This window comes from Lepisma saccharinum, chromosome 14 (assembly GCF_977018435.1).
Source record: "Lepisma saccharinum chromosome 14, izLepSacc3.1, whole genome shotgun sequence".
Classification (NCBI taxonomy): Eukaryota; Metazoa; Arthropoda; class Insecta; order Zygentoma; family Lepismatidae; genus Lepisma; species Lepisma saccharinum.
This window is the reverse complement of record NC_139242.1, coordinates 47,893,353-47,913,082: the sequence shown is the minus strand read 5'-3', so window position 1 is coordinate 47,913,082 and position 19,730 is coordinate 47,893,353. Positions and strand designations below refer to the sequence as shown.

Below are 19,730 nucleotides of genomic sequence, written 5' to 3'. Positions count from 1 at the left end.
AACAGCGTTCGAAAAGCCTGTTTATGTTCTTTTAGGTGCTAGATTTGCTTTTACATTATCCTAAGAAAGCACTTACATGTCCTTTGATAGAAATTTCTGAATATGTCCCTACAATTAGTGAGCATTTCTTTTACAATTAATATTGTTTTTTTTGTTTTTTTTACTAAATATAGGGAATTTTAAGGCAAGGGAGGGGATTTATTTATATCCGAAAGGGATATTCCCCTCACAGTCCGAAAGATCACTGCTTTGAGCAATGACCAATTTTGGATCTGGTTTCTTTTTGTTTCCGCGTTCTTGTTGTCGAGGTATTGCTTTTGCGAATTCCATCTATTCAAAGTGGACTGTCGGTCCTGTGCTGTTGTGTGTTAGTGAAGTGCATTATGGATTAAAACGAGTGTGATTGTGCGGTGGGGTGGAGAACTTGGTGCAGACGCCGTTATCCAGCAAGGATTTTGCTGCCAAGAAGAAACTTGTGGATGTAGGTAGGCCCACCCCTTCCTTCTCTAGCAGGCATAGTAACAGAAACGAAAAATAAAGTGCGCCGATTTTGTGATTCAGGGTACGAAGCTGATACTTGGTTATGCGGTTGTAAAAAGTATTCTGCACTTTTCTGTTTCCGTTTCTTTATTATTATTATTATTATTATTATTATTGTTCATTTTATCTAACTTTGCATATTTTTTATCGTTACGTTACTCATTGTGATAGGAAAAAGACTGACTTATTTATCAGTTGAAATGTAGGAGATACACAGCCTAGCAAAGAAAACACCAATCCCAGAGATTTATCCAGAATTTTTAATTTGGTGAAAAATTCTAGGGAAGTGTTCTGAAAAAATGGGGGGTGGGGGGTCGATGTGTGTGGATAAATCATTAACCATGTCAGTCCAAAAATAAGCACAACGGGAAATAACCTTCATCATGATAGGCTTACACTGTTGGAAAGGTCACGCTCCGCCACTGCTGCAATGTGTGCTTAGAATCCATAGTGATAATTTCTCTTGAGCCTGAATAATTTGAAGAAAGACTATGTAGTTCAGCCAATCCATGAGAAGTAGGAATTTCAAGAGAAAATGAAATCTGAAGAATATTTATATCTAAAGTAGAATTGATAAATTAAATGTTAAGTATCCCTGAAACGCCTGAAATTCCTTTATTTTCTTCTTTTTCACATTGGTACTTACGTATTCTGCATTTCTAAGGATTCTTGAAGGTGCCATTTCATTTTTTTCACGGAAATAATCTATATTTTCGACGTATGAAGTAAGTTTTGTTCGTTTCTTTTTCCCTTCAGTAACACGCTAAATGGCGGTCACAGTTTCACTACTGTAATCAGCATGCAGTGTTTCCACCCCACTCCACCAAAAAATACCTACGTAGCCCCACGAACCATTTCTGGTAAGGTTTAATAGGTAGGGTCACGTATAGGTTACAATAGTTAAAAATTGGTTTAAAAAAAATATGCGTAGCCCCACTCACCATTCTCGCATAGCCCCACGAACCATTGACATAACCCCATGAACCATTGACACATAGCCCCACAAACCATTTGTGGAAATGTACCTTCTTCAGTTACAAAAACATGTGTTTGGAAACACTGACCGGGATTGACTGGGATTACGTCATCACACACAGACTACATTCACCTGGAAGTATATGGATGCAAGAGCTTTCGTGCATCGGTCACATATTTATATCGAAAAATAGATGATTTACCGGCAAATCAAGACTTTTGTACTTGATACAGAGTCTGAAGAAGACCTTGCTAGAAGGTTGAAACGTTATGTTTAGTTTATGTTTTTAATAAAATAAATTTCATAAGGGACACTCCTATTTCCTTTGTGGAACCCCATGCGCATGCGTTGCGCAGCTGCCGCCTGGTGTTTTTTGGATGGGCGACTTTGGTGTTCTTTTTGACTTCTTTTGTTCTGCCTTTCTATCTTCACTGGTACTGGCTGTACAGCGGCGTGAAGTTCATTTTCACACGTTTTCGGCGTTATCTAGCTCCTCACGGAGGCATCTCTCGGCAAAGTGGAAGGGGCACTTTCGTCTCTATTTCATGGGAGGTATCTGTGGTTTTCGTTTGTACCCTACCTTTAGAATCACCCTGTATATATTTCCTGTGAAACAAAAAAAATCGCAAAAATGGACTGTTTCCATTCCGAAAACTAACGCTTTATTTTCGCTTATTTTGCAATTTCAGATTCGTTATTAGGAGGCCTCAATTAGTGAGTATGCCAAATATGAAGAAAATCGGAGAGGGGTCCGGTCATCTTAAGTCGTTCCCTTATTTTTTTTTACTTCTTGTCTACAAGATTTAAAATGCAATATTTTAATTATTTTCCTTTGTCATCGCCGCATCTCCCAATGACTGGATATATATATCCCAGTAAGTTGAACCCCAATTTGACAGAAGCAAGATGCTATTGTTCAAATACTCTCATTTCTTATAGCTCAACACATACAGTTTATATTGTTTAGAAACATTATCTTCCTTTCCAAAAGAAGACTTCATGCTTTTTTTTTTCAAGTCCAATTTGTGCACAGAAAGGTTACAGTTTAAAGTAGGATTAAAACCACTATGTGCCTCCAATAGAATACAAATAATTGCCCCTATTTTCAAATTAAATGGAATAATAATAACAAAAACAGATGGAAAAAATTAATCATCTTAAAGTAGAGCCACCGGAGTTAGCATTTTTTCACTTATTGACACATGCTATATTTAAATCTTTATTATCGGGTATCCATCGTACACATCAAATTTGAAATCTCACTTTGGAGATAAGCTGTGGCTGTTTTACAATATTCTTGTCTTATGCCATAGGCTAAGTGATTGTTTTCTTATCATTTCAGGTATCTTGTCGCAGGAGCTGTCACACACCCTTCAAAATCATTATCCTGGGAATTACACAAGTTACATAGCAGCATCATATGTGAAATATCTGGAGGGTGCAGGCGCCAGAGTAGTTCCAATTTTGTAAGTTATTTTGTTTGTTTGGTATTATGGTGCGGTTGGAAAGCAAGAAAAAGTGGAAGAATATTTCAATTCCGGTGGAGAACGTGCCCTTTTTTTTGGGGGGGGGGGGCATATACTACATTAACTTCCGAACCTAAAACGCCCCAGACCCCAAGTTTTTAAGCTCTCGTTTGTCTGTAATGCCATCTTCAAGATGGCGGTCATGACGAAGATTATATTCTTGAAACCTGTTAGTTCATTGCAGTTATTTATCATTCATGACATCTTAGTTTCACCTAATTTGCACTTTATAACTTCATTATGATAATAAGAAATTAAAAAGACCCATTTTATCAAATAATATTAGATATGGGGGCCAATATGGCCACGAAAAGTCTAAAAATAACCCTTTCAGCTATTTGATCATGTTTGGGATCAAAACTTATGACTTGGAGGTGCCAATAGTGTCAGACTAAGCCCATGAAATAATAATAGTTCAGTTTTTGACAATCTGTATATATGCAGGGTGTTTCAAAAGTCTGACACCATAGGACAACTGTGTTATTAGTGCAGGTGGCGAAAAATGGAAAGAGGGGAAAGTTGTTGGAAATAAGAGTTTTTCAATGTAATGTGCTTGAATTTTAATGTAGCATCCACCGTTGAGGCTGTTCGCTGATACGAGCCTCAATGAGAACTGACATTGCCTTGTTGCCACATGCTTCGTCCTTAAGGGGTCATTTATGTCATCGCAACACCGTACTGTACTTGGTAAATTGAGTATGATGACGCAAAATTAGAGGCAAAGTAAGAAGTGTGTGTGTACAGAAACACACGTACACAAGCACACAACTACGAAACCTATAATTGTGGCTAATGCTATCTGAAAAGGAGGTTGTTCATTAGGGCACAGTGATAAGAACAAAGGATAATATTTCGAAACAAAAGGGGTCTTATTTTTTTCCTTCTAATCAGGGTAGATCACCACTACAGACATTTTCTGTTGGCGCAAACTGGATATGCCAACAAGAATGACAATTAAGAGGGTAAGGTTTCACGCAGACTATGCCTTTGGTGCTCTAGCTTAGCTGTATCGAGTAAGTTGTGTGTCTCAATGAATAAGGAAAGACATCTGGTACCCTTCATCAAAAGGAAGGAAGTAGTGGACCAAAACCAGCAGGAAAAAAAATATGAAAATGTAATGATTTGTGTGTTACGGGTTGCTATCTTCCATCATCACGCTGCTTCTCCTCCAGATGCCTCTGGCACACAGCCAAATGGCCAGTGTCACACATGGAGGACGTCGATATCCATATCCAATCTTTAGTCCAATTTTTAGAGATACTCTAGACAACTGGGGACCTTAACCTCTGCTGGTCATGCTATCTATCGTTACTCGCCTGTCAGCTCGAATCATCTCCTCCACCCATATCATCTCCAGGTACAGTCCACGAGTATGGTCGCCATTTTAAAACTGAACTGCCAATGCGTGAGTCTGCTATCTAGTGACCGCCATTTGAATATCATAAAGCTGGATTGCGCTGCCTCCTAATGGCACCTTTATAAACTACTCACTACTATTTTCAGCTATCCCACATCAGTTTGTGACCTATTTACTAACTTCCCCTCGTATATAGAAGCTCCACTCACATTCATTTTCTTTCTCATTGCAAACTGTGGAGGTGATGTGATAAGCATCACACACTGTTTACCTTAACGTGCCAAGGTTGTCCCAAGGTACCCATCTTGGGCTTCCCCAAATGGGCATACTGCCAACTAATTATTAGAGCCCAGATTTATAAGCACAATCAAACAATAAAATAAGCAAGTTAATAAGCACAAAAAATGAAAAAATAAGCATAAACAAATGCAGGAAAATATGAAAAAAATATTTGTTTATTAGATCTATTACCTTATTCAAAGCTGTTACAGTATGTAAAGAAGGTCATCCTGAGATTTTATTGTGTGAACCTCCTGCGTCTGTCACTGAAGAATGATTTGTACAGTGAAAATGTTCTTTCCACATCGCATTACATCACAGGCGCATGTGAAAAACACCACAGTTCTTCTTTGGTGAATTCCTCTTCAATGTCTGTTTCTTCTTCAGAAATCTTTTTATATATTTGACACTGTTTTGTAACCGTGATTTTTCAGTAATACCTGACTGATCTTGTTGGACACAATTTTAGCAACACTGAGTTTCTGAAGACAACATTATTGAAATTTCATCAATCAGAGAAAGTGAATGTTGCAATGCATTATTTCGAGCTTTCAACTGTGTTATAATATCAGGTAATTTGGAAAAATGATTATGGATGTACTGTATCTTTTCTTGGATGCCGTTTGTTCCGTGCGTCTATTTAGAAGCATTGATTTCGTCATCCTGATGCCATCGTGTGATTGAAATATGACAGATTTGGGTAAAATATGCTATTTTAAAACAAAATCATAAAATAAGCAAGCATAACCGTTTCCTGCAGAAATAAGCATTTATAAGCACTTTCAACATTAGTTAAATAGCTCATCAAGGTGTGTAATATGAAGTATAACCTTTCTTCTTACCATTAGAAGTCTGGAAAAGAATATGCATTTCACTTATAAATCCGGGCTCTATTCATTATCTTGTAATATTTAACACTTGACAATCATGTGATTATCAAGGAAATCTTTTGGAGTAAAAGAGCAAATTCACAATCTTATCGTGGTGAAACATGTTCATTAGCTGCACTCATTGATATCTGCAGATTCAGCATGAGAGCAAGTCTCAAGATTGTGTGTCTGTACTTTCAGGCTCCCAGATTACTGTTTTTGGATAACATACAGGTTTCTCTATTTACAACCTGTCCAGACCTGAGCAAAATTGGAATTATTTCAAGTTCATCATTCACTCCAGATGATAACTTATCAATTGCCAAACTGAAGGCTGAATCCTGACTTGTCTCCACTATTCGTGTCCTAACCACTATCTGCTTCAATCCATTGTGTCTGGATGATGTCAGTGATCTCCCATTTATAAGTGGTACATTGGTGAAGGTGATGATTGTAAACAGTTCTCCATGACATGAAAAGATGATGGGAAAGTGAAGAAATTTTAAAAATACACCCAAAGTCGAGGAAAATAGAGTTTTTATACTTGTTAGGATTTTGAGAAAGAAAATTTATTTCAATTTTTCCTTGAACCAACTACATTTTTTTATGTTTTATTTTTCTTTATTTGTTTTGTAAAATGCTGGATAAATGTTATTCTCTTATAGCAACTGCAATTTATCACACAAAACTTGGTTATTAGTCTGGAAATCTACTTTAAAACTGTGGATAATTGGAATGGTCTGGAAATTCCTTTTGCCAAATGAGTGGGAATGCAGAACTTGCTTTGTTCACATTTTGATAAGATACACATAACACACAATTGGCTTTTATGTTGTAACCATTGTCACAAGCTTCTCTGATTATTTTAATTAGTGTGCTATAGCATTTGTTCCTGAAATTGTAAATAAAAATATAACTTAAATTTGTACTTTCTTTTATAGCATCAATCAGAATGATTCATACTACGAAGAACTATTCAGTTCTCTTAATGGGTAAGTCCTTCTGTAAACATCTAATCTGCTTTAATTAACGATCATCCAATCAGTTTCAGTAGAGTGTGTTTTGTTAGTGTGAATTTAAGAAGACTTTGTACCAGGGACCTGTAACGTAACGCAATTCATTGGTATTTGTCACCGTTCCGCGTTATTTCCATACCGCGTACCGGCCCGAGTGCTGTGGACCGTTCCAAGGAAAATACCAGAACCTCTTGGTAAGGCGAACAGTAACGCTTCTGCTGTACCGTTCCGTTCGTACCCGAGAGTGCTTCGGGGACGACAGCTTTGGGTACACAGAGTGGAACGTTAAAATACCCGTACCAGAAAGCATGGAACTTGTTCCTTATCTGAATGCCGGTTCCGTTACGGTACGTACCTCTCCTTAGAATCAAATTCATGATGGGTATACCTGAAACTTTAGGATCGGGTACAATTGTAACAAAACCTATTTTCAACAAATCAAATGGGTATTGAATGGATCAGAAAATATATGTCACGTAACTCTTCATTTTAAAACTTTCATTGTTGAATTCTTGAAAAATCGATAAGAACTAATATTAATGGAGGTTGTAGGCAATAAAATATAAATTGTATATATAAAAATAAATATGGAATCGTGAGATTTGTTATTAATAATGTTACTTTTATATAACCAATACACGTAATATTAGGGTGCAAGGTGAACATATTAAAAACAAATATTTTCAAGCAAGATATTGAAAGTTCGACATGATGATAGTTTATGTAATTAGAATATTACCAACTAATACATGTGGAAAAAAGGGAAAGTTAATGTACGCCATATTGAGAAATGTTACCATCTAAGTTACAGATCTTAAATTCGGGTTGACCTGGCATTGCCAATCAATATGATTTTGGTAAAACTGGAAATTAGACGCCATATTGAAAAATGTCACTTCTTAAGATAGAGAAGTGAAATTCGGTTTGGTGGTAGATCTTGCTAATTAGTGCATGTTAAATCAACATGATTGTGGAAAACCGGAAGTTGAAGGACGCCATATTGAAAAATGTTACTTCTTATGATAGAGAAGTGAAATTCGTTTTGGTGGTAGATCTTGCTAATTAGTGCATGTTAAATCAACATGATTGTGGAAAACCGGAAGTTGGTAGACGCCATATTGAAAAACGTTACTTCTTAAGATTGAGAAGTGAAATTCGGTTTGGTGGTAGATCTTGCTAATTAGTGCATGTTAAATCAACATGATTGTGGAAAACCGGAAGTTGTTGGACGCCATATTGAAAAATGTTACTTCTTAAGAAAGAGACGTGAAATTCGGTTTGACGGTAGCATATGCTAATTCATGTATGGCAAATCAACATGATTGTGGAAAACCGGAAGTTGGTGGACGCCATATTGAAAAATGTTACTTCTTATGATAGAGAAGTGAAATTCGTTTTGGTGGTATATCTTGCTAATTAGTGCATGTTAAATCAACATGATTGTGGAAAACCGGAAGTTGATGGACGCCATATTGAAAAATGTTACTTCTTAAGAAAGAGACGTGAAATTCGGTTTGATGGTAGCTCATGCTAATTCGTGGATGGCAAATTGACATGATTGTGGAAAACCGGAAGTTGGTGGACGCCATATTGAAAAACGTTACTTCTTAAGATAGAGAAGTGAAATTCGGTTTGACGGTAGCATATGCTAATTCGTGTATGGCAAATCAACATGATTGTGGAAAACCGGAAGTTGGTGGACGCCATATTGAAAAATGTTACTTCTTATGATAGAGAAGTGAAATTCGTTTTGGTGGTATATCTTGCTAATTAGTGCATGTTAAATCAACATGATTGTGGAAAACCGGAAGTTGATGGACGCCATATTGAAAAATGTTACTTCTTAAGAAAGAGACGTGAAATTCGGTTTGACGGTAGCATATGCTAATTCGTGTATGGCAAATCAACATGATTGTGGAAAACCGGAAGTTGGTGGACGCCATATTGAAAAATGTTACTTCTTATGATAGAGAAGTGAAATTCGTTTTGGTGGTATATCTTGCTAATTAGTGCATGTTAAATCAACATGATTGTGGAAAACCGGAAGTTGATGGACGCCATATTGAAAAATGCTATTTCTTAAGATATACGAGTCAAATTCGGTTTAATGGTAATTTTTGGTAATTAGGGCATGGCAAATCAACATGATTGTGGAAAACCGGAAGTTGGTGGACGCCATATTCAAAAATGTTATTTCTTAAGACAGAGGAGTGAAATTCGGTTTGATGGTAGATTATGGAAATTACAGTATGCAAATCAACATGATTGTGGAAAACCGGAATTTTGGGGACGCCATATTGAAAAACGTTACTTCTTAAGACAGAGGAGTGAAATTTGGTTTGATGGTAGCTTATGGGAATTAGAGCATGACAAATGAACATGATTCTGGAAAACCTGAGTTTGATGGAATTCATGTTTAATTTTTAATAAATAAAAACTAAATAGACACTCAAAAGGATTTCTTTTTCAACATGGCTTCCAGTTTTACAGACAGCATATGCATTGTCCATGTTCGAATTAGCAAGCGCAATAATCTAACCGAATTTCACTTCATCATCTTAATAAAATGCATTTTTCATCATGACGTCCATCGACTTTCAGTTTTATAATATCATATAAATTGACCATGTTCTAATTAACATAAGCAACCACCAAAGGAAAGAGGAATATTAAAGTAAATTTTTTCCATTAACGTCCGGTTTTCCCTAATCATGTTGATTTCCAATGCAGTAAAATCCATAATATCATAAAACCGAATTTCAGTCCTCTATCTGAAGAAATAACATTTTTAAATATAACATCCATCAACCTCAGGTTTTCCAGAATCATGTTGATTTGCCATGCTCTAATTCCCATAAGCTACCATCAAACTGAATTTCACTGCTGTATCTTAAGAATTGACGTCTTTCAATATGGCGACCATCAACTTCCTGTTCTCCAGAATCATGTTTATTTGCCATGCTCTAATTCCCATAAGATACCATCAAGCTGAATTTAACTGCTCTATCTTAAGAATTAACGTATTTCAATATGGCGACCATCAACTCCCGGTTTTCAAGAATCATATTATTTGCCACATTTAAATCCCATAAGCTATCATCAAACCGAATTTCACTCCCTTACATTAAGGAATTACATTTTTTAATATGACGTCCATCAATTTCCGATTTTCCATAACCATGTTGATTTGTAATGCTCTAATTCCCATAAGCTACCATCAAGCCGAATTTCACTCCTCTGTCTTAGAAAATAACATTTTTCAATATGGCGTCCACCAACTTCCGGTTTTCTGGAATCACGTTGATTTGCCATGCTCTAATTCCCATAAGCTACCTTCAAGCCGAATTTCACTTCTCTGTCTTAGAAATTAACATTTTTCAATATGGCGTCCACCAACTTCCGGTTTTCGGGAATTACGTTGATTTGCCATGCTCTAATTCCCATAAGCTACGATCAAACCGAATTTCACTTCTATATCTTAAAAGGTAAAATTTTTCAATATGGCATCCATCAACTTCCGGTTTTCCACAATCATGTTTATTTGCCATGCTTTAATTAGCATAAGCTACCATTGAACCGAGTTTCACTTCTCTATCTTAAGAAGTAAAAAAAAGGTAAAGTGTTCCCCTGTGCATAGCACCGCGCCATGAAGGCGTATAGGGGGTGTGGGGGTAACGCCCCACACTTTCTTGATCCGGTCGTGAGTGGGGGTGATGTGATCAGCATCACGCCCCTGACCGCCTTTACCCCCCAGGGTTTCCCCCAGGTACCCATGTTATTCGACGCTGGGTGGGCGCCGGGGCCGCTTCCACCGTTAGAAAAGTTCCCGGATTTGAACCGGCCGGGGATCTTAAGAAGTAACATTTTTCAATATGGCATCCATCAACTTCCGGTTTTCCAAAATCATGTTGATTTTCCGTGCTCTAATTAGCATAATCTACCGTCAAACTCAATTTCACTTCTCTACCTATTTTAAAAGTAATGGAGCCTACTGCACATGCCTCCTAGTAACAGGTTTCCTGAATGACGAATATCGACCTTCTGCGCAGGTCGTTGTAATTATTATATTATACATGAGCTTGTTAAAACTAATTGTTTCTATTGTTAATAGTTTGCCAGAGTGACGGTCTTCGAAATTTTTGCATAGCTGATACCATTATTAACAAATTAATGAAAGATAAACTAGATAGTATTTATACATATTTTTCGGATAAATAATATCCAGAAGGATCACGAATTACTTTTTTCTAAAGTTATTATAATAATTTTTAAACAAAGAAGTGTATATTTATCGGTATTCCATTTGCTGCTGTGGAATTTTGATTGACAGTAAACTGTTATGATACGTACTGTAAGTTCCTGTTACAAATGTTACCCGCTTCATCCATTTCTATCCACGTACCGGTATTTTAATAACAAGCGCTGGTCATAGTGCTGCAGTACCGGTTACCAACTTGTGGTTCCATTTCGTACCCGGTAGCCACCGTTCAGGTACAGTATGTACGGGTACGATCGTACCCGTTCCATCTGAGACCCGTTCCACTCAGTACCTGAAGCGAATGGGTCGTTGAGTAACGGTACGCCTAATTTACCCAGGTTGTAGGTAGGTCCAATCTGTCCGGTACTGTGTGGAATGCCAATGCCATTGTAACGCATATCGATAGTTCCGTTCGTAACTTGACAGCGTTACAAGTTGGGTTACGTTACAGGTCCCTGCTTTGTACAGAAACACTATTAGATGCTAAGTATCTCTAAGTGTCCATGATATTGTGGCTAAAATACTATAGCATATTTTAAATGCCTTTGTGTTAAAAGGTTCTTAACATGACCTATTCTGTACTTATTTAATGAGCTAGCATAATAACTTTGTAATTTTGTTACAATATCATCTGCTAAAATTTTGTCCAATTAGTCATGTTACCACAGTGTTCGTTTCATGAACTTTGATCCGTACCTAAACACAGTTCTGTGGCAAAACTTTTCTACAGAGTGTTTCATAAATACTTGAGAGGTTACAAATATTTATTGCAAGTAAAGTATTGAACTTATGTTAATGAAACCAGTCAAGAATGAACGAAGAACTCAGTTTTTTTAACACCTACAAATGTTCAATGTATGCACCACAGGTGACATGGCACGCATCAACACGATAGTCTACTTCTTGCAACACTTGCATCAACATGGGCCTGTCTATAGTGTCTATCGCTGCGATGATGCACTCGCTTACGGCTGTGATATCACATGGCATTGGTGAGACGAATACCCTGTCCTTGATGAAACCCCACAAAGAAAGTCACATGGTGTAAGGGGTGATTTTGGGGACCAAAACATTGCACAAAACACTGTGCGTGATGTGGGTGATTTGAGTGTCGTCTAGCAGCAGGGATATGGACTCAGGTTAACGAAACATGCTTCCACAAACTGTGCGTTCCTATCGTGTTGATGCGTCCCTTATCACCCGTGGTGCACACATTGAACATTTGTAGGTGTTAAAGAAAATGTTTGAATTCCTCGTTCATTCTGAACTGGTCCATTAACGAAAGTTCAATAGCTTACTTGCAATACATTTTCGTAACCCCTCAGTTATTATGAAACACCTGTTATATTCTCAATGTTTTGATGCTACAAATGTGCATCTCTCTCTCTTAAGATATACATTAATTACATATTTTACTCTGATAAGTTTACTTTTAATTTTTCGGTGAAAATTTTCTTCGCCAAACAGACAATTTATTACATATTAAATAATATATATGGGGTTAACCACCAGCTTTAATGAAGGTTTTTTTTGTAATTAGCCAGCAAACAAAATTAGTTAAAGAACAGTGATATTGTTGTTGTAATAGCTGGGTAAGTAAAAGATGGGACTACGAAGAAGAAGAAGATAGAGAAAATACATTTAAAATTGACGATAACAAAAAAACTGTACTTTAACAATAATAATTGTTTAAACCTGCATACATTGTTTAAATGTATAATCAATGCATCTCTTATAAAAGATGCATGTTTATGTGATCAAAATGTCAAGAACATAGAAAAGTTGCAGCAGAGATGGAAAATCATTTTCATAGACAAATTGAAGTTAATAATATATCATTTCATCTGCACTTACAGAATCTTGTTTCCTGGTGGAGCAACATACTTCAACGGCACTGGCTACGCAACTGCAGGGAAAAAGTTATACGACCTGGCAATGCAAGCTAACCAAGATGGAGACTATTTTCCTATCTGGGGAACATGCCTAGGCTTTGAACTGCTTCTTTATCTGGCAGCAGGAGAGAATGAACATAGAGCTAGTTGCAACTCGTGGGATGTAGCTCTTCCATTGGAGTTCAAAGAAGGTGAGTCCCTCTACATAGTGCTGTATCTAGAAATTTATTTGGGTAGGGGTCCCAGACACTGACCATCTGCATCTAGAGTAACATATTTCATGTTTACTAGTATTTCTAAATGTAGAGGAGAAGGTCTAAGTATGGGCGAAGGTTTAGATATGGGTTTTGGAGTTATCAGTGCTTCCGGGTGCTGCAGCCTGGCAGAGGCTATGGGAACTGGTTGTCTGTCAAGGACAAAGGTTGCGGTGCCAATTCGCAAGAGAAAGTGGTGGTTAGTTTCGGCCTTGGATGCTGTTATAGAATTGCGACCTCCGAAAACTTTTTGCAGGTATGTTTTAACTCACTGTTTTCTGAATTCTCATCTGCTTTATATAGGTTATGATATTAGCGGTATGTAAAACAAATGTGGACTTTTATAATGCCTTGATTTGTTTCTGAAATATGTACCACAGAGAGCGAAAATAAATTGAAGAAAAATAGCGTGATGGTCTAAATATGGGCTATGACATGAGGTCTAATGTTGAGATCACATTTTCAACAAATATTTGGATGTTTTTTTTTAATTTCGATTTTTTCCGTTCCTCGTAATTTTCAAAACAACAAATTATTCATAAATATGAATTTTATAATGTTTTAGTGATAAATGACTGTTTAAAATTTAAATTGCTTTTTGTGATATTGCCACTAGTAGCCCATATTTAGACCACAATTTTGAAATACATCATTTTACTGTTTTTTGGAAAATGGTTTTTTATTTAAAAAATGGAGACCTATACTTTAGCATGCTATTACATTTAAGTATACATTTCATAGATATGCATTTTAAAGGCAGGTGCTTGATATATTAATTTTTTTCCTCCGAAAATGGCAACATAAAAAGGGGGCGTCATATTTAGACCTTTTCCTCTATTATTGTCGTAATAAAAAAAAGAAGAAGGCCTCCCCTCAGTAGTGTAGTGACAAAAACTATTGCCTTCACATTATTTACTCCAAACCGTATCTTTCTTGGTCTGCATTTAACCCTTAGTCCGCCACAGTTGCAGATATGCAACAAAAAAATACATGTCCGTTGTCACCGCCGTTGCAGATGTGCAACAAACAGCTTTAGATACAATTATCGAGGGTTTGCTACACTTATATTTGTATATTGAGGTTGAAACACTGACAGTTCGTGTCCCCCCCCTTTCTCGGAATGTATCACGTGTTTCGGCTCCTCAGTTGACAGACACAATAAATGCTTGGTATTTACGATGCTGTTTTCCTCCAAGCTTCCAATGCTGTGATTTAGCACTGATAAGGCACACATTCTTCTTTGTGTTTGGACCTGGTGATCCAGCTGAAGTGGAGGAGGGGGGGGGTCAAGGAGAGGGGGGATTGGATGAGGTTTGGCGGTGTCAGCTTTCTGTCGCCTCTGTGTTAGAAATCCAATGAAGCTTGACGATAGCCAGAGGCCAGAGGCCAGAAGCGTGAGTCTATCCAGAAGTATAGACAAAACAAAGGATTGCAAGGGCTCCCTCCTCTCCTCTGTTAGGAAAGGCCTTGCCATAATCGATCTGAGCAGTGGCTGTGAAAGGCCGTGTTTTGTGCTTTCTCATTGTGTGCTCCCTGGTCTGTGTTGAACTTGTGTTGTGTAATTTTTTTGTGATATGTGCTTCTGATTTTTTCGTTCACACTTGCATCTTGTGTAGCTACTGTAAATCTATTTCTTCCCTGTTGACTCGGCTCTTTGTGGAAATATGTCCAGAAGGAAACGATTATGTGTTAGGGAGATCGATGAGCTGTTATATGATACGGACAATGAATGTGAGAGCATGGAATCAGATGTTGATCAAGATGATGACTTTGATGACAATGTTGATTTGGGGGGATATCTGATTCTTCTTCGGATGAAAATGACGCTCCTCTCCCAACAGCATCATCATCGACGTCTTCAAGTTCGTCAACCTGGGGCCCGCGCAACTCTCATGTTCAGGGTCCAACTCCTTTACCTTTTACTGGCCGGCCCGGACCCAAGACCTCAGATTTGACTCCTGATTCTTCACCTTTTGATTCTTTCCGCCTATTCTGGACGGATGCTCTTCTCGACATTCTTCTGGTAGAATCTAAGCAATACTACCAGCAGTTTGTCGATAAGAATAATCCGTCCAGGGTAGAAACCCCCATCACCCTTGGAGAATTATTCCTTTTCTTTGCCCTCTGGATCTATTTTGGACATAACAAGCACGACTGCATGGACTCTTACTGGCAGACAAATTCCTTCCAAACACCTTGGGTCCGGCATGTTATGTCACGCAACCGTTTCTGACACATCCTAGCCTTCCTGCACTTTGCCGACAAATCTTCCCCTCCTCAAGACAACACTGATCGACTTTGGAAACTGCGACAGGTTCTAGAACATCTGAGACAACGTTACTTCGACTTGTATCACCCGACGGAACACGTAGCCATTGACGAGGCTATTGTTCTTTACAAGGGAAAGGTGCTCTTGAAGCAATATATCCCAAAGAAGCACAAGCGATTTGGCATAAAGCTGTACTTGCTTTGTGATGCTTTGGGATATACTGTTGATATGTTAGTTTACCTTGGAAAGGACAGTGCCAGACAGACTCCAACTGTGACAGCCACCCATACCCTGGTCATGGAACTAAGTAAGAGAGTACAAGGAATTTGTCATAAACTTTTTATGGACAATTACTTTACCTCTCCCGAACTTTTTGATGATCTCGCAATAAAGTTCACCTAATGTTGCGGAACTGTCAATAAGAATCGGCGTTCCATGCCCACTGACTTGAAAACAGGGAAGACCAAACGTGGTGACCTGGACGTGTATACAAAGGGGGACCTGACAGCTATACGTTGGAAGGACAAACGTGACGTCCTTGTGTTGGCAAATTTTCACAAACCCCCTGCACAAGGAAACTTCACTGACGACCACGGCAACCCTTTGAAGCCCCAGATCATACTAGACTACAATAGGAATATGGGTTACATGGATAAGGCAGACAGAATGGCATGTACATACCTGACTGACAGAAGGACGATAAAGTGGACCAACAAACTGTTTTTCTACCTTCTAAACCAAAGCATCCTCAATGCACACATCCTCCTCAGCCAGGTCTTCCGGACTCGCAGACATCGACACTTCCGGATAGCTTTGTACGAAGAGCTGGTTCGGCGGGGATCTATGGAGCAGCCTGGTCCTTCTAGACCTTTGCTTGTTGATCATCCACCTCCCCCTGAGATGGTACGATTGGAAGTTTCTGCTAGCAAGCATTGGCCTAGAAAGACCAGTAAGCGCATGAGATGCAAAGTGTGCAACAAGAAAAAAGTTTACTGCCTGTCGTCATTTCAGTGCAAGAAGTGTCTCGTTTATCTGTGCATTGATCCCTGTTTCGAGGAGTATCACACAGTACAATAGATGGTGAGTACCTATTTATATAACCCTAATTATTTTGCTGTGTTATATATAACGAACTAGCCCTCGATCATGTCTCTTTTTTGAACGGTTTGCCAAATATTGTAACCAAACATATTATTTTAGTCATTGTATTGTTCCACATATTGCGACTTATTTCACTTTGTATGTCAGCTAGGAACATGAAACAAGTTTCATTATGTTGCGAAAGGTCGATTCTTTGAAGAAAAAAAGCAAAAGTTCGGGGTTTCTCCCCAAAGTAATTGGAGAAGAGGGGGCAAACTCCACATTTTTATGTTTTTTTCATTGAAATTCGGGGGATGCAGCCCACGCCCATAAACCCCCTCACGGTTGGGGCATCCAAATTTTACATGGTTGCATGCACTGATGTTCTACCTGCAAAACAAAAGTTATCCGAAGTAGATTGGTCCCAAAGTGCCAGAGTTATTACGATTTTTCTCCATTATGTATACAAATTCAAATTTCGCACTCAAAGCCTCGGCGACACTGGGCTTACTTTCGTCAGACCGCGTGGCGTACTAAGGGATAATCTACATTTTCTACTTTATAAAAGTAAATATCTTAAATATGCAGCTTCTTTTGCATTCCAGTTATCTGGTAACATACATTTATTAAACAGGTGTAAGCCAATTTTCTGTCATGCGCAAAGTAGTGGTGCTATTTCTTGTCATTTGATGCCGTATTGGACTTTACAATATCCTTTCTTTCATTTCATACACTTGACACTTGCATTCATCGAAGCATGTGTTTTTTATACCTTTTCATTTACATGTCCAGTAATGTTTTTCAATGAAAAATTAAGTTTTCGTGAGTTTGACAAGTGTTAACTTACCTGACCCTTCATTTGTGCTTAAAAGATTTGAAAGACAAGCAGTTATTGTAAGAGGTAAACAAAGTTGACTGAACAAAAAAATGCAAGTTATGTTGAGTTTTTTTTTTTGGATGCTGTTTAGATGTCATACTTCAGAAAAGCATGTTTGTGGATTGTTATAGGAATGTTTTCCCCTGACCCTGTTTTGATTGTCTGTTGTTATTATCACAACTTCTAACCTTTCCAACACCAGGGTACAGCACCTTGAATAACTTAGTGTGGAAAATGGCACGGTTCTGCGCTCTCTGGCTGGTTCCACTCGAAAATGATCTGCTAGAGGCGCTGGTGTTGGACCCGGTGCTTGGTATTTGTCTGCTTATAATGGAAGTAAATGGAGTTTTCGCTGCAACGTCGGATTCTTTTACATGAAGCATTTCTATGAATGTGATAATTGCTATTATATTTGGTACAGTGGTCGCGAAGATATTAATGAACATTCTAGACAGTCGACCACGTCCTGTTATCGTCATACTTTCGTTAATAATATGGGAGAAGAAATACACATGGAATGCTCTTGCAACTAAATTTTTGTGTATGAATTAGGTTCGTTATTATTATCATCATCATCATCATTTCTTTTAAAGATATACACACTGAAGCATTTGTATTTTTGATATTTACTGTCTCTTTTCTTCCGCTTTAAACTAATCGCGGCGATAATGATAATGATGATTCCATGAAACGACAAGGGGAATCCCACAAAACTTTCTTAGTGCCATCGACATGAGTGTAAGGAAACTTTCAAACCAATGGGACACACTGTCACACTAGTGACACACACTTCCAGACTGAAAAATAGCATTCATTGCACATGAGGGTCCAAACAGCAAACGACACGTTCATATGGCGTATTCCCGTGCTACTTGTTACTTTGGTCGGAAAGCTCCTTAAAGGAAGGGTGCTGAGACCGAAGCGACGCACTACGGGGGGAGTTCCCAACTAAGTGACAAGCGACAAAGTGCCTTCAGTCTATTGGCAAGCGTTCGCTGCTAATTGTGCTAACAACAGATAGGCGACACGACAAACCGCACATTACAACAACAGATCTAGGCGACACGATAAGCCACACGTGTCGCTTGTACGTCGCTCAAACTGGGCCATTTCCTCAAGAGCTTGCAACATGTTATCGTGGTTTGTTGTTTGCGCATGCGCGATGCAATGAGTGTCTTGCTTTAGGGAGATTGCGCACCAAAGCGACAAGTGGCACGCGACACTTATCGCTTGAGGATTTCACCAACCGAACGCTGGCCTGTGCTTCCCGTCATGTGAAATGTTGCTCTTGATTGGCTCGTTTCCAAGCAACATGTGTCGCTTTGGTATGAAAGTTGCCTTGGACCGAAGGACCCGTGTCGCTTTGGTGTGAAATCCTCGTATCGTTTGTCGCGTGTTGTTTTGGGGTAAAATCTCCTTGAGGAAACTGTGCAGTCAGAGCTTGTGTCCCTACAGTTCGAAAGGCTGCATTGATAACTGACTGCTCGCTTCCAAGCGACACTTGTGGTTTGTCGCCTCGGTATGAAATATCTCTCAGGATACTATTTATATTCTAATAACATAGAAAAATAAAACTCTAGTACACAATCCAGCACCTGACGTCCGGAATCACTTTGCGATGTTTCTTCTTGTGTTACGCATGCTATTTATTTATTAATTTTATTTTACTTTTCTTTCCAAATTAATGTCATTTCGTGACTGCAAATCACTCCACAAATATAACTGTTTCCATCAATTCACTTACCGACTTTCTAGACAAACAAATCTACATAATATATTCCAAAAACTAACAAAGCTGCATTACTTTCATAAGAAAATTAGCACCGACATTGATCACACTGCCATCTACGTTTCTCATCCATCTGGGGAACCAGTTTCTTGGGTCGTTTTCCACACTACATTATTCAAGGTGCTGTAACCAGGGTATAATAGCTCAATGTGTTTAGAAGGGAGAGTGCCATGTTATAGCTGGAGATAGATTTGCTTGTATGAGGAAATTTGCACCAAGTGTTCTGCAACTTATTTCTTTACAAGTCTAATTATAGTCTATTGTTATCTGGAAAAAAACTTAAAAATTTGTTTTCATCAACACATTTTAGAATCTGAAATGTTAATATTGTGGCATCATTTGTTTTATTAATAAATAAATAAATAAATTCCATGCTATGTTAATCTGAATTCTATAGTTAACATGTAAAGAAAAATCAACGCAATATTTTTTTTAAAAAATAATGCAGTATGTTTGTTTTCTAAACATTTTTTGTTGCATATGAATCAAATTTTTGCTATTTTACTGGGTGTGGTATATTTTCATAGATTTTCTAATACCTTACCAGTGTTTATAAAATTTTAAAAGGTAGCAATTTCCTAAGAATCATGTGAAAATGAACACAATGTTAATTCAGTGGAACCCCTTATTTTAAGTTCCTGGATTTTACATTTTCCCTCATTATACAGGGTACACACAAATGAATGGTGCAGTTATAAATGTCAATAAAAAATTTTTTTTTTTCAACTTAGGTTGTTGCAGCAAACAC

The 19,730-nt window shown here is 38.0% G+C and overlaps 1 protein-coding gene across 1 annotated transcript in view; it reads left to right on the top strand.

Annotated features, from left to right (window-relative positions):
• The window catches only part of LOC145998858 (gamma-glutamyl hydrolase-like), a 34,408-nt gene that overhangs the window by 1,872 nt on the left and 12,806 nt on the right, over positions 1-19,730 (top strand). The window contains exons 2-4 of the mRNA XM_083135535.1: positions 2,859-2,982; positions 6,489-6,539; positions 12,678-12,904. Of these exons, the coding sequence (XP_082991661.1) occupies positions 2,859-2,982; positions 6,489-6,539; positions 12,678-12,904 (402 nt within the window). The remainder of the gene's footprint in view (positions 1-2,858; positions 2,983-6,488; positions 6,540-12,677; positions 12,905-19,730) is intronic.